The sequence below is a fragment of the Juglans microcarpa x Juglans regia genome, chromosome 2D (genome assembly GCF_004785595.1).
Source record: "Juglans microcarpa x Juglans regia isolate MS1-56 chromosome 2D, Jm3101_v1.0, whole genome shotgun sequence".
In the NCBI taxonomy this organism is placed as follows: Eukaryota; Viridiplantae; Streptophyta; class Magnoliopsida; order Fagales; family Juglandaceae; genus Juglans; species Juglans microcarpa x Juglans regia.
The window spans coordinates 41817214-41833518 of NC_054596.1; the positions used below are offsets into that span (position 1 = coordinate 41817214).

At 33.6% G+C, this 16305-nt stretch overlaps 2 protein-coding genes across 4 annotated transcripts; both read left to right on the forward strand.

Annotated features, from left to right (window-relative positions):
* Positions 1-3777: 3777 nt before the first annotated feature.
* LOC121249898 (protein NPGR2-like) lies at positions 3778-10219 on the forward strand. 3 transcript variants are annotated; one of them, XM_041148751.1, is made up of 6 exons: positions 3778-4054; positions 4597-4880; positions 5319-5571; positions 6383-7599; positions 8236-8389; positions 9767-10219. In XM_041148751.1, exons 2-6 carry the CDS (start codon positions 4620-4622, stop codon positions 10084-10086), a joined length of 2205 nt encoding a protein of 734 aa, XP_041004685.1. In that variant the 5' UTR covers positions 3778-4054; positions 4597-4619; the 3' UTR covers positions 10087-10219. The 3 variants fall into 3 exon arrangements, with proteins under 3 accessions (XP_041004685.1, XP_041004687.1, XP_041004688.1); XM_041148753.1 differs by having other exon boundaries at positions 3800-4054; positions 4615-4880; XM_041148754.1 differs by lacking the exon at positions 3778-4054 and having other exon boundaries at positions 4576-4880.
* Positions 10220-12362: 2143 nt separating this feature from the next.
* On the forward strand, positions 12363-15608 carry LOC121250846 (rho GDP-dissociation inhibitor 1-like). The gene is made up of 6 exons (XM_041150075.1): positions 12363-12472; positions 12597-12926; positions 13232-13295; positions 13389-13610; positions 14435-14559; positions 15346-15608. Exons 2-6 carry the CDS (start codon positions 12672-12674, stop codon positions 15415-15417), a joined length of 738 nt encoding a protein of 245 aa, XP_041006009.1. The 5' UTR covers positions 12363-12472; positions 12597-12671; the 3' UTR covers positions 15418-15608.
* Positions 15609-16305: the final 697 nt, after the last annotated feature.

The window sequence follows — 16305 nt, forward strand, 5'->3', positions numbered from 1 at the left end:
CCCAATGTGATTAAAGTAGCTTTCCTTAGATAACGTGCTCTTCTGGAGATGGTCCAAAATTATGGTACGTTGGGGGGTAAGAGATCAGGACCTATGATGGGAGGATCATTTAAGGTTGCTTATGTCAATGAAGTGGATGAGATGTAGAAGAATAATGATATGTACAAATTTTAAGTATACAAGTCTTGCGTAGGTTTTTTTCTTTTTTTTTTTTTTTTTTTTTTTAATTTATAAAAAAGTGAATTCTGCGTGTTAAAAATTACTTTTTTATGGCGGGATATTTTTTTTTTTTTTTTTTTAACAAAGGGTCTGCACCAAACTTGTACACTCTTAATGCTTTGTATGTGTAGCATTACTCCATATAAATATGGATGATGTGAAATTAATTGAGCTTGTTGGACATTGACACCATTAAAATTTAAAACATCCTAGAGCATCCATATTTCGTATTGCAAGGAGGTGGTAAGATCTTGGAGTTTTAAGAAAGAAAAACTCTACTTATCATTTCCTACACCACATACCAACATATGATTTATCATTTTTGTCATTCTGTTTGAACACACATATTTATGATTGGCGTGTGGTGATAAGTAACATTTCTCTTTAAGCAATGTTGTTTCCTAGTTGAAATCAAATTTTGATGAGAAATAGAGGTGGAAGGATATGGGAAAACTGGTCCTGTATCCTATGAAAACATACATCGTTTTCGTGTTTGTATGAATGAAGCTCGAGGGTTCGGCAAGAATGACAAGGTTATAAGAAGTGTGAAAAAATATCAAAGGTTTAAGAAGTTTGTATCTATAAATTATGAACTCTCTCAACACTTAAAAATCGTGCATAATTAAATTTGTAGAGATTGGACTCAAATCAAATTCAGAAACGACTTGAAATCATCCTATTAGAATTTGAAGCTAGGAACGCAAACTTCTTATATGACTTGCACGTGTACGGATTTCATGGATCTAATGAATATCCTATTTTGTTGCATTTTCTGATCCATTTATTTCCAGCTAGACTTGATCCAATTTTCTTACAAATTCAGTTGAAGTAAGTCTTGTATATGTGGCAAAGGTCCGTGGACCAATTGGCAACATCTTGATTTTTCACTAAGAGAAATAAAGATCAAATCCCTCCTTCCCATGTAAAAAAAAAAAAACAATTGTATATATGATCATTATATTGACACATAATATAATTTGAGACCTTTGACTTTCAAACTATTAGAACTATGTATCCCGAGATTAGTCGGGACCTTGTTCTCGAACACCCGGAGCCAATAATATATATATATATATATATATATATATATAAGTCTTCAGTATTCTGCAATTGTTTATATACATACATAACATGTGCCTCTCATTCATGCGAATTAGTTTACCACATCTACACTTTGATAGTTTAGCAACTAAAGTGTATATTTCCATATTTATATGCATATTCTATCCACATAATTGATTGTTTGTTCCATAAACTATTCTACAAAATGATACACATAGACTCAACATCAATTATGGTTGAAACTTCGATTTTTAATGAACAATGTCTCGAAGTTTTCTCGTATTATATCTTTGAAATCAGTTGGTATATCACATTTTAAATGATTTTTAATTTAAGCAGTTGATCTATAAATTTACTTAAAATATGTCATATCAGTCGATATGATTGAAAATGATAAAATTTGATAACAAAAATAACATAACAGTTTTTTTTTTTTTTTTAATTTTTATGTATCAAGTAACCTACAAATTTTCTCATTATAATTAGCTTGTCTACTCATTTGATTCCATCAACTACATCTATTTTGGTCTTGGAATCCCAACAGTTAATTAAAAAATTGATCTTCAGAAATTATTGACCAAAGAATATAGTTTAGAACGAAAAAATAGACACATGTCGAATGTGGACTATACTATTTATTAAACAATTAATACTACAGTTGAGATTCGCATAGACAATAATAAATAATTATTTTATATTTAAAGCTTCGAAATAATTCTTAAAATCTTAATTCATTTTAGTGATGCTACATATACTTATAACTTTATTTTTTTAAAAAAAGTTAGGGCTACATGTCCAAGAGTGACTCATTTTCAGATTATTAATAAAAAACAACCTCACTTATAGCGGATGAATACCTTGGTTACAATGCAAACATAATAAAAAATTACACAACAAGCAACATGCCAAAAAAAAACCAACCTCACCAAGATAAAACCAACAACTAGAAGAAAAATAAGAACAACAACTCAATGACCTCTGAGATAAGGTAAGGACAATTTATCCGTTCAAATCAATCATTTCAGATGTTTTGAAACACGCAATAAAGAGCGCCAAACATATGTTGAACCTTGAACTCTTATTTTAACTAAATAATCAGTCGGCGCATTTCTTTCTGGATAAATATGATTTATAGCAAAGTCTCCACCTTCAAACAATACTCATTTTATCAGTTTTATTTTTAAATTAAAATTTTAAATTTTGAATTTCATAAATTTTAACATATTAATAACTTACGAGTGAACAATTAAATTTTTTGTAAGTTTTTTTAAAGAATTTCTTAATCAATTTTGTTCAGCCTCGTCATAGTATTAGTTACCATTATAAATGCCTTCTCCTATTTGTTTTTTTTTTTTTTCCCAAAGATTTACTAAAAAAACTCAATTAAATAATTTTCAAGAATCAAAGTCGTTATGGAATTAGTGTATTCCATCCAGTTATTATTATTATTTTCTCGGATCAATTAAAGGAGAGAATATAAAGTTTTCCACAGTACTCTTTTCTGACCGTGACCCGCACATGCAGTTGTTCTTCCTTTCTTTTTTTTTTTCTCTATCTTTTTAAAAGAAAAAAATATATATAAATGGGGATTTTTTTAAAGCAAATATAGTTCTTATACGAAATGTTAAAAATAAAATTTAAAAGAAATACACATACTGAATATAAAATATTTTAAAGACAATATATGCTCATATATAAATATATAAGCAGTTTAGTGTAGCTAATAACATTGTAAAATTCTATTTATAATTCTCTATACTATATATCAACATGCGATTTGTTAATTTTATTTTTTTATTTAAACACACATATTAATACGTAAATACGTGCATTTAAATATAAGGATAGAAACGATAAATAACATATGAGGTCTCGTTTAGATTCGAAATTCACATCAATTTATTATTATAATTTTTTAAAATTTTTATATAAAATATAATAAATAATTTAATTATTTAAAATTTTAAAATAATAATAATATTAAAAATAATATTTTATTTAATTTATTTAAAATTATTTTAATTTATCTCTGAATCTAAATAAATCCTTAATATGTGATGTGAAAATGATAAATAACATCTCTCGATAACATTTGACCTCTTCTGGAGCAGAGATACAATTACACCACTCCTTCAATGTCCAGGCTTTCGTTTTGACGAGAAATATTACTCGTATGCGCTTTCATTTCTAGATTTGATAGGAAATTCTCATCTCCTACTTCATGCAACTCGCAAGAACTATTTTAATAGATGAGAAATTATCAGTCATTTTTATATTTTATATTTATAATTTTTTTATAAAATGTGAATATATTTTTAAATGTGAAATGTTAAATACTAACTTATAAAAATAATTTCTGTTGTTGGAATTTATCAGCTTGTAAGCATTTGATCGGCAGCACAGAAAAGCATGAAACGTATTCCACGCGGCAGAAATCTAACCTCAGCCACGGTGGTCAATTACACGAGTGGGCCCAATGCAGAATATCTTATTTCCCCAAAACTCCAACGAATTTACTGCAAATCCTCAACCCCATATAATCTTCTCCCTTACGACTCAATTCAAACTCATTGGTATTTCCTGTTTCCAAAGTATTCTTTCAAAGCAAAATAAAGCGGAAGGACAAGTTCTTGGAGCTGTGGGATTCTCTGATTGATTCAGAGAATTCAAAGCAGCCGCTTTGATTGATTGGAACAAAATCGGAGTTAATGGGTGTTGGTTTCCGTGGCTTGTGGGCTCTAAGCCTCTGCTTTTCCTTTTGGAAAATCAAAAGGTGAATACTTTTGTGTTGTTTTGTATATCTTTTATTTGCTTTGGTCGGTGGTATTTAATTTGTCACTTGAGTGAGTGAGTTCGTGAGAAAAAATCATAAATTTGTGACCTTTTTAAATTATGTCTGTAGGTTTTATCTGTGTAGGTTGAATTTCGATAATTCCAGATGGTTTTTTCTAGTGGGGTTTGAGAAATATCATGGCCTTCTGCTTCTGATAAGAAATGAGCTTTTTGCAACGCTGAGCTCTTATATATGCTTTTGTTGTTTCGTTTTCGTTTGATGTGAATTTTGACTCCTTATCTGTCTTCTTGGGTCGGAGTTTAAGTTGCAGTTCATTTGAACCATAATTAGATATGGTTGCTAGAAATTTTGGTCATCATATTCTATTTCTTGCGCGATTTGTGGATTTGATTGTATGATGTATGATAATAGGTCTGATTGGATATGATCTTAGGACGGATTAGTGGCTTGTGTTGCTGATGTATTGTATATTTACATATAGAAGTTATTGATTTACCTTTGGTGGTGGTGTTGGTGAAAAGATTTTGGAGTGTCTTCAGGCAATATGAGGAGTAAGAATAGGATTGGAAAGCGGAGGGGCAGAGAACTTGGGCGGAAACTTGGCAAGATTGTGAAGTGTATCTGCTCCGGGGAGCAGTTTAGCGCAGTAGATGAAATGGCTCCTTCATCAGAGTCACTTGCAATCAAGAATTATTCAGAAAGTGCGGATTCTTTAAAAGCTGTTGAGGTTGAAAAGAAGCTGGATACTGGGAACATAGAGGAAGCTGAGTCATCTCTGCGTGAGAGTGGTTGTTTGAATTATGAGGTTGGTTTCCGTTTTGTTTTGGCTTTGGAGTATGTTTATCTCTGGAGTAATCACTTTTCTTTTTCCTAATTTACACATGGGCGGAAATTATCTATTATATATAGTGACCCATAGTAGCAATGCTTGATTTTCATCTCATTATATGTTCATTTATTTGGGCCTTCCTTTAGCCTTAATTGTGCTTTCAATTCAAGGCCACTCCCTCCTTACTAGTTATAAATGAAGCTGTTGTCCACATCATATAATGAGATGTTGCCTTTCAAGATTTGCACTCTTCTTAAGCGAATAATAGGGATTCAACTGCTACTGTACACGACAAGATATTTCTATACTCGAACCTCAGAAATCAGTGATGAAAATGATCTGCATCGACTTTTGTGAAGGATGCTTGTGATAATATGTTTTGCATCTTTAAGACCAAGATCTCTGTTTATGCAGGAAGCAAGAGCATTATTAGGAAGATATGAGTATCAAAAAGGCAATATAGAAGCTGCATTACATGTATTTGAAGGAATAGATATTGCTGTGGTAACTCCTAAGATAAAAGTCGCCCTTTCTAGAAAAGGTGAACATCATAAGAGGCGTTCTCAAAATTTTGCTAACCCACCTATGTCTATACATGCTGTCAGCTTACTCTTGGAAGCAATCTTTCTCAAAGCAAAATCATTGCAGGGTCTTGGGAGATTTAAAGGTATTTCTTTTACATTTTCTTTCTGAATTTGTAGAAGTTGCTCCTTTTTTCTTTTACTCGTCAAAAATATAATAATTTAGAGAAGTTGCTAGTTGAAACTTGCATATTTTCAATCTTCACATTGCTTTTCTATTTTCTTCTTCCCAGTGATAAATATGAGAGCATGGTTTAGGTTTGGGTATAATTGTGGTGAAGTTTCTTTTTGCTGTTGCTTTACTATAATTTCAGATTTTGTATTTGGAAAACTTCATGGACTTTTTCAACAGTTTTTTTTTCAATTACATATATTGCTGGAGAGTCCCTACTGTCAAGATGTGGTGTAAAAACCCTCCAATCACAAACTGCCACTTAAGGATTCTTCTTCTTCTTCTTCTTCTTCTTGATTCTTCTTCTTCTTCTTCTTCTTCTTCTTCTTCTTCTTCTTCTGTCTGGATGTTAAAATGAGTTTAGATATATTTATGGGAATTTGAAAAAGGTTGTGAGTCCCACGTGTAAAGAGGTTTTGAGTTGAGATGAGTTTAGTGATTTGAGAGTTGGATGTTTGGATGTTAGACTCAGCTTAAAATTAGAATTCCCACTTGAGTCTTCACCAAAAGATTTCGGGTTCCATCACTGTAGTTGTTGTTCCTCATTCTAGTCTTGCAGCTTAGCATATTGAGTTCCGTTGAGAATCTGGCCAAGCAATGGGGACTTTGCACATGATCTTTTGCTTGTAAAAAGATTAAATAAATGAAGGAAAAAAATGAAATTTGTGAGCTTAACAATCCAAACATCATTGCATAGCTAATTCCTATTTAAATTGTTCTTGCAGAAGCTGCTCAATCTTGCAAAGTTATTCTGGACATAGTTGAGTCCTCATTACCTGGAGGCTTGCCTGAAAACTTTGGTGCTGATTGTAAATTGCAGGAGACTCTAAACAAAGCTGTTGAGTTGCTTCCAGAATTATGGAAACTTGCTGATTCTCCACATGAAGCAATCTTGTCATACCGACAGGCGCTCCTGCATCATTGGAATCTTGACGCAGTAATAGCAGCAAAGATCCAAAAAGAGTTTGCCATATTTCTTCTGTACAGTGGAGGTGAAGCAAGTCCTCCAAATCTCCGCTCCCAAATGGACAGTTCATTCATACCCAGGAATAATATAGAAGAGGCTATACTTCTATTGATGATACTATTAAGAAAAGTTTCCCTCAAGAGAATTGAGTGGGATCCATCAATCCTGGATCACCTTTCATTTGCTCTATCTGTGGCAGGGGATTTGAGGGCTTTAGCTAATCAAGTAGAAGAACTGCCTCCTGGAATCATCAATCGGAAAGATAGGTACCATACTCTAGCTCTGTGTTACTGTGGAGCAGGGGAGGACTTGGTTGCTATTAATCTACTTAGAAAATTGTTGAATGGCAGTGAGGATCCAAAATGTCTTCCAGCTCTATTATTGGCATCAAAGATTTGTGGGGAAAACCCGAATCTTGCTGAGGAAGGGATAAGTTTTGCTTGCAGAGCCTTGGAAAGTTTGGGTTGTGGATGCAATCAATTGGAAAGTATTGCCAATTTTCTATTGGGTGTCTCACTTTCAGCGCATTCAAAATCAGCTGTTGCTGATTCAGACAGGGCCTCGAGGCAGTCTGAGACAGTTCAGGCCCTTGAAACTGCTGGGAAAATGACAAGATTGAATGACCCCAATATTCTTTACCATCTCAGCCTAGAAAATGCTGACCAGAGGAAGTTAGATGCTGCGCTTTATTATGCAAAGCGCTTGCTGATATTGGAAGGTAGCTGTAATGTTCATGGGTGGTTATTATTGGCCCGGATATTGTCAGCTAAGAAACAGTTTATTGAGGCGGAAACTGTCATTAATGCTGCACTGGATGAGACTGGAAAATGGGATCAGGGAGAGCTGTTGCGGACTAAAGCTAAACTTCAAATTGCACAGGGTCAGTTAAAAATTGCCATTGACACTTATACTCAGCTTCTTGCCATTCTTCAAGTTCAGCGCAAAAGCTTTGGTTCTGGGAAGAAACTTATCAAGGTTTGTTAAGCTCAAAATTATTAGCTCCAATATTTTGACATAGAACTCTTATTACCTTTCGCTTAAAATTTCTTCATGTTCTGTTGTTCGTGGGAATTAAACTGTGTCTTGTTCCTGAAAGAATCAAATATTCTTTTTGGAATTGGATGCATTTAGTTTCTCACGTTATTGTCTTAGTAGTGTTTGATATAAGAAAAGTGGTAGGTTTCTACTAACTGGCATTCTGAATGCGACCTCTGGTTCCAAGAGATAGGATGACGGACATCGGCAAAAGATTATTTCTATTGAGACACTTTGATTATTTCTATTTAAGCTATATCGTTGAAGGACTAGTGTCATAACTAGATAGATATACTTCTATAGATTCCGTCCTACTTGAATCATTTAAAAGTCGAAGTGGTGGAAGTTTCTCTCTCTTCTTCTTCTTTTTTTTTTTCTCCCCCTCTATAACTGATATATGGGGATATTTACTGATTACAAAAATGATATGCAGAGGATAATTGCAGTTCCATTTTCTGAGTTTGTTTTCCATTACGAAAAAGGCTCCCTTTTTTCTTTGTATTTTTAACATTCCAAGAATTCTTTTTAGATAAAATTTTTTCGAGCTAGTTAATATTTTTGAAATACTCATCACAGAGCAGCAAAACTCCTGCTAAGAGTTTGGAAGTGGAAGTATGGCATGATCTTGCTTATCTCTACATAAGCCTGTCACAATGGCATGATGCTGAGATTTGTCTTTCAAAATCTAAGGCCATCTGTTCTTACTCTGCTTCTAGATGCCATGCCACAGGTATATCTATATCATCACTCATTCTATAGTTTTTTCTTTCTTCCAATCATTTCTGTGATATTTTAGATGCCTTTTTGTTTAGGTAAAAGTTTTGTCGTCGTCCAATTTTACTTGTTCACGTAATTTTCAATAAACAAAACTGACATTTAGTTTTTCCGCTTTTCGCAAAGTACTGAAAATATGATTTACTTGGGATAAAAAGTTTATGAAAAAGGACAAATTTGATGCAGTTGTTAACAATGAATCTTGTTTTAGTGATAGCTATTTTTCCCTTTTTTCACAAAGGGTTGGCCTAAACAAGCCACCCCTTCAGAGCTCAAAAAATTGTGTCTGACCATATGTCCTAATAGCCAGCCATACAGCAATCACCAATTGAGGCCGCCCTGACATAATTTGCCAACCAACCCTTTTTTTTAGTGATATCCCTTGAGGCTATGGTACTTATACCGTACCCTTAGACTCTAGTGTACTGATTCCATCATTTCTTAAAGCAAGAAGTTTTGGCCTATGTGCTTATATCAGACTGGGGATTTTCCCCTTGAATTTCCGGAGGTGCACTTGCAGGAAACTCCTTACCGAGGGCTTGTGCACTTCTGGGATTAGTCGGGACACTGTTCTCAGACACTTGGTGCCAATAAAAAAAAAATAGTTTTGGGCTATATATATCTCACTTTTGTCTCCAATTGCTCTTGATTTGAATTTTGATTTTTTTTTTATAAGTAATAAGAGATTTTATTAATGCAAGTAAATAGGCATAGTTTAAGTACACAAGAATTTTGAATATACAGACATTCGAATTTTTGAAGGCACACTATGTTTGCTTCCCTTTATAGGAGGTTCGCTTACTTTATAGTTTTCCCAAGTTTTCATGGCCATTTTAAGGGAAGATGAAAAAATTCTATCAATATAAAATTCCTTTTTTTACTTGTAAAAAAAATATAAACTTCCTTTTGAATTGGGGGTCCATTCTATTGATAATTATTCATTTGTTTTGCATTGCGTGCTATCATGAGTTAGCTTTTGTCATTCCTGGATATCTTTACCTGAGCTAAATTACCAGCCTCTCGATCCCCATTCTTTTTTCAATTAAAAACTGTCGGACCATTGGTTGCTGGAATTTTGGTTCTGTTTTCATACAATGACTTGACTGGCTGGTAGGGCTTGACAATTACTCCCCTTTTGTTCTGCCTCATGTTTTAAAATATTCAGTTTCAATCGGAGATAAATAAATTTATTGGAGTATTGCTATATGCGCCTAGAATCTTTAACTGAGAGAGAAAAGACTGATTTGAACATTTCTTGTGAGAAAACTACAATGTCTTCTGGCATGGTTATGGCTGAGACCTCTAATTGAAGGGATCATAATGGAATTTACAGGTGTGCTTTATGAAGGAAAGGGACTTTACAAAGAAGCTCTAAAAGCTTTTGCGGATGCTTTGGAAATTGATCCCACCCATGTCCCAAGCTTGATCTCCGTAGCTGTGGTTCTCAGGCAGCTCGGTAATCCATCACATGCAGTTGTGAGAAGCTTTCTGATGAATGCACTACAACTTGACAGAATGAATCATTCTGCATGGTATAATCTCGGTTTACTCTATAAAGCTGAGGGCACTGCATCATCGTTACTAGAAGCTACTGAATATTTTGAGGCTGCCACTCTTCTTGAGGAGTCTGCCCCAATTGAACCCTTCCGATGACATGACGGTTTCATGTAAAACATTTCATCTCTGTAAACCCCAGAATCCTCTCCTCTCCCACCATTGTCTTCTCATATGAATCTTCACTTGCTAGTGAAAGCCAATAAAAAGAAAGTTCATCTGATCTGGTTGAGTTGAAACACCGAGACAGAGTAAGCTTCTGGTGATGGCTAGTGGATATAGCAAACTAGTACAAGTGAGTGACTGGCCACTGAATTACTTGCATACAACAATATATAAACTTCTTTTAATGAGGCTTTTGAAGCCAAAAAAACTCACTGGTTTTGATTTTTTATTTTCTTTGACAAGGTTATGTGATCAGTAAAATGAATACTAATATATTTTGATTTCCAATCAAAGGTTTCTCAGATCTGTTGTGTTGAAGGCAATGACTGCACCAACTCTAGGAAATGGAATTGAGAAAGTCCATGATGGGCCAACATTCTTTCTCATCTATTTTCCCCTTAAAGAAAAATCCTTAGAAACATGGGTTTAGATTAGATTAATCTTGTATCAATACAAATACAATGTTTTGATAGTAAAGCTGTAAAAAAACTAGGCAGACTATGGAACGGTGGAAAAAAGGTCTTGGGTGTGTGGGCTGGTTTGGGCGGCCGCTAACTTTATATATCCATAACAGTTATACAGCGTATCACGAGAAATGCTTTGGTGCAATCAAATTAACAAACGACAAACACAACTACTTATGTCTTGAGCAGTCTTCTGATCTTCTCTCTTGTCTCACTCCTTCCTCACATGGATCTTGTACAATACTCTCTCTCTCTCTCTCTCTCTCTCTATATATATATATATATGTATGTATATGTGTGTGTGTAATATATGTATCTGGAAATTTTGTTTTTATGTTTTTGTTTTTCCAATCTCAAACTTAAACTGAGAAATCTCTTCACAAAATCCAAGCTTTAAAATTAGAACAGAAATGTCTCGTCTGTTATAATCATAGAATAAGCCATAAAAAGAATAAAATTATTAATTAATCAAGGCGCGATTCACGAGTAAAGCTTTGAATTGAATTGGAGAAGGCCCACTTGTTTTAATGCACTTCTTTATTTTCTGTCTATGGACTCGTTTGTTTTTAGAAATAAGATAAGATAAAATGAGATTAAAATTAAAAATTAAATAAAATATTATTAGAATATATTTTTTAATATTATTTTTATTTTAAGATTTAAAAAAATTGAATTGTTTATTTTATTCTGTATAGAGATTTAAAAAAATTATAATAATAAAGTGAGATGAAATATTTCCTGTAAACAAACGAGGCCTTAATTAATGTCCTTTTTCGCTATTTTCTTTGACCCATTGCCCATATATTAACATTTTTTTATTAGAATTTAGGGTAGTCTTTGATGGTCCAAGTGAAAAGTCTCAATCATGTTGGTGATCCTCACAATTCCAACTTCGATTATTTAAAAAGAAAATACTAACTTGTATATACATTGTTTTTTAGTAATACGATCTCTTATGATAGATAAATGATAAGTTTGGTAAGTGGAGAAAGACGTAAAATTATCATTTCATCTTATTTTATTTTTAAATTTTTATATAAAATATAATAAATAATTTAATTTTTTTAAATTTTCATTCAACTTTTTAAAATAATAATAATATTAAAAAATAATATTTTAAAGTATCACGTCTTCATGTCCTCAGACTATATAATAAGTTTGCGAGTCATCTATTGTAGATTGGTTGGAGGGGGTGCGTTTCCATTTATTTTTCAAAAAATTTAATTTTTATATTTTTATTAAATAATAATATCCTTTTCCCACAACCAAGAGTCAAACGCCGGTTTACGTAAAGTTGGAACAAAATGATATTGCTTCTCATTGGGGTAAAAAGACAAAATATAGAGGTTAGTTTGGTTCTTTAATTACATTCAGTTCAGTCGATTTTGGTTTAGATTTAGATCTCTTTTAATATTTAAATATTTAACTCTTGAATTATTAGATCCATCTCAATTTAAAATCAATTTACATAGGAGATTTATAATCTTTTTCAACTTAACACTTTTTTATACGTAAGATTTATAATTTTTTTTATTTTTTTATAAATATATCTAAATTTATCTTAATATCTAAATATATCTAAATCATTTTTAAATAGATCTTATAAAATTTATTTTATCATCTCAATTTATTACTATTTATAAATAATTTAATTCAATTTAATATTCAAACGCAAACATTTTGAGGGTAACAAATTTGAATAACTAATTCGTAGGGACTCGAGCGGAAAAAAAGACAGACTGTATGCTCTCAAGTCCATTGAGCAGTAAAGCATTACCCCGACACAGCACAGACAAAATTCAACACGGAGACGGCCACAAGCAAACAGACGAACGAACAAACCAAGAAACCAGAATGTAATGACAGTGTCTGTTTAGTTTAGGAGTGTGTATATAAATCTCTACTACATATATATATATATATATATATCACATTTGTTCTCTCTTTCATCCTTTTTAATCCAACTCTTCTTTTCTCTAGATTTTGTTGGGAAAACTTCGAAGGGTTTGTGCCTTTTTTTTGTGGGTTGGTCTCTATATAGAGAGGGAGGGAGAGATGGAGGGTGGTAAGAGAGGGGAGGGAGCAGGACCATCATCGGGAGGGTCTTCATCGGCTGGTGGTGTTGGTGATCAAAGACCAGAGAAGGAAAAGGAAACGAGTGAGAAGCCAAGTGGAGTTCTTGGTGGTGTGGGAGAAGAAGAAGAAGAAGAGGAAGAAGATCATGATGATGATGCTAAGGATGATAGGCTTGTTGCTGGTTTTGTTCCTGGGCCTTTGGTTTCTCTCAAGGAACAGATTGAGAAAGACAAGGTTTTGTTTTTCGTTCCCTTGTACTTTTATTTATTCGTCATTCTTCTTCTTTAACGATATGATTGCATTTTGATGTTTGGGATTGCTCTATCCCGGAGGTATTGTGTACTCAGATGCTGGTGTATATAACGAAATGATTTCATTTTTCTGTTTAGCATCCAGTTGCTATCCTATAGATCAACTTATTAATCCGGGTTTAGTTAATCAATACGTTTATTGTTGGGATGAATGCCCTAATAATCCAATTTGAACGAAATTTTGCAATAATAATTTATGTCTCGTTTAAATGTTGATTTTCTTTGCAGGATGATGACAGCTTAAGGAGGTGGAAAGAGAAGCTGCTTGGTTGCTTGGAAAGTGATTTAAATGGTTTGTATCTGGCATTATCCTAAGATCCCGGCAAATGTTTTGTTCCGTATGATATGATGGTTCTTTTCTTGACTTCATGTCTTCTATTATTAGACCAAATGGAACCTGAAGTCAAGTTCCACTCCATCGGGATTATCTCTGATGAATTTGGGGAGATCACTTCTCCCTTGCCTGTTGATGAAAGTCGGAATCGTCATGTGTTGTTCACTCTCAGGGAGGGATCTCAGTATCGGCTTAAGCTGACATTCAGTGTTCTGCACAACATAGTTTCAGGCCTGACCTACTCCAATACAGTGTGGAAAGGGGGAGTTCAAGGTGCATAATTTTCATTTTTTTCGTATAAACTGCAGTTCTTATTCTTGAAATTTTAAGTTGAGAATTTGTTAAACGTTGGAAAAAAATCTAATGGAATATATCATTTGGAATCCAGACTGTTAGAAGACCTGATGTTCGCTTTAGTCCTACTAGTTGATCTTGGCCCTCATACTTGTCTGTATTGTTAGTTATTCTTTTCTCCTGCATCTGATTGGCAATTTGCAACTGTGATGAAGAAGATACCCAATTTAGACTGAATCTTGTTTTTGGTCGGTCTTAATAAATAACAACTGCAGAAAGTTCAGATTTTGGGGTGAAGGTTTCTTTCTCATTGTGGGCTAGGAAGCATTGAGAAGGCAAGTTGCCTGTTAATAGCAATAATAGCAAATGCAGCCTGATCATAAATGATCCAGCTTATACTGAATTCTTGGATATTGCTTCCTTTTGCAATCTTCAAAAACTTGTACTCAAACACCTCGTGCTTGATTAGTATTTTCCCCCAGATAGCATCTCTTATCTACAAGAAATCAGTCAAGCTGAAACAGCAATTGTTTGAAAATACTGATGCAAAATCTAGGACAACTGATGATCAAAATGCAGAATCATATCAACTAGACGTACTGACATGCCATCTATTTATTGCCATTAACTGAAATGTTGTCCTTGAACGTTGTGATGGGTACATTTGTCTTCTCCTCAATTGATGTATCAAATATTCCACTCTTTTCAACGACTCCTCTCCGTATATTCTGTAATTTAATTCTTATCGTCAGTTACTCTGTTCATCTTTTTCCTTTTCTTCACCCATCTTCTTCTGGACTCAGTTGATCAAAGCGAAGGAATGTTGGGCACTTTTGCCCCTCAACCAGAACCATATGTGCACGCCCTTGATGAGGAAACCACTCCATCTGGCATCCTCGCTAGGGGAACCTACTCAGCGAAGCTCAAGGTGTGTGGAAATGAAGTGCATGTATGTGCTTACAGTGATATATATATATATATATATATGTAATATGTCTCTGTATGCGTGTGCGTGTGCATGTGGGCATGTATATATTTGATGCGTGTGCTTATCTTGATATTAAAGTGCATATGCATACTTGACTTTGTCTTGTGATGTTTTGCTAGAAAATCTAATCCCTTCCCTTTTTCCTTTCTTTAATAATAGCAATTAATTGATACTTATCAAAATATTAATTAATCAATCATCCATTTACTAGTATTAAAGAGTGTACATGATATGCCTACTTTGAATGGCTTGTGCTTTTCTGGGTGGAGAGACTCCGGATCTTTTGACTTAAGTTTCTTATAGGCCACAGTCATTCCTTGGCATGCACAAGATCCATAAAATCTGCTTCCTTTTTATGGGCATTAAGGGAGTGACTTTTGAACATTTTTCATCTTTTGTTTACTCATGGTGTTCCTTTTAAGGATGCTTCTAATGAAAGCCCAGATTATTGGACAGTCATGTAGGGCCAATCTGTAGATCTACAGTTTGTTCTTTGGTAAATTCTTTTGTAACATAATACGTAGTATTGAAATAACTGGCAACCATGTGGGAATTTACTTCTGTGGGGATGAATATGTTCACCAAAATAACTTGTGTCATCAAAACATTGTGACAACTATTAGATTATATCATCTGGATTGGATATAATAAAATCTGAATCGGATATTACACACTTGTTTAATTTAATGTGACATGTTAATTTTTCTTGTTACCTTCTTTACACAGTTTGAAGATGATGACAAGAGATGTCATTTGGAACTCGAGTATTCCTTCGAGATCAAAAGAGCAGCTAGATGAGTTTTGCCAAAACAATGTTTTGTTGTCTTCTGTTTTATGTATTTTTCCATATTCTTTTCTATTTCTTTCTTTCTCTCTTTCTTTCCCCTCTTCTTGTGAACTGCCTTCATGTTTGTTTGTGACGATTAGTTGAATATTGGTTTGTAGGTGTGAAACTAATTAGAATTGAATACAAATTTTATGACCTTGAATTGCATTCTTCTTACTGATCAAAGGAAAAATTGCATTCTTGAACCATAAGCTGTCCCTTTCACAAACTCTTGAAAAATTCTTGAATTGCTTTGTATAATTTTCGATATGCATACTGCCATCATCAAAGTTTTTGGGTTTCATAACTATATATGGGAGGTTCTTTTTTTTTTTTTTTTTTTTTTTTTTTAACGTACGTACGGATATTATTAATACACATTTTCATCCAAGACAAAGGTAAAAAACAACGACAACAACACTTCTTCTATATATATGGATATTAGTTTGGCACTTGACCAGAATCCACGAACTTAACGCAGTAGTCTAAAGACTTTGCCGCCCCTGTGCCTCCGATGGAATTTGAATCAGAAAGGCTAGTAGACTAAAGATGGAATTTGAATCAGAAAGGCTAGTAGACTAAAGACTTTCCAACTCGGAAAATATCCGATACCATCAACTATTGATCTAAAAGCTCTAGGACTGTTGGACATTAATTTGATTAGACCTTTAACTCATGATCATAACATTTCACCATGCTTCCTAACTCGACGGCCTACTCTATCGACATTGATCCGGTGGTAGTTCTTTTTTTTTTGGCGGCTTCACTCATCTATCAGTATTCAATGACTTAATACTATCTCATATATAGTATTAACTACTAAGGCATTTTAATCCAACCTGTAGATTGCCCTCTCCATA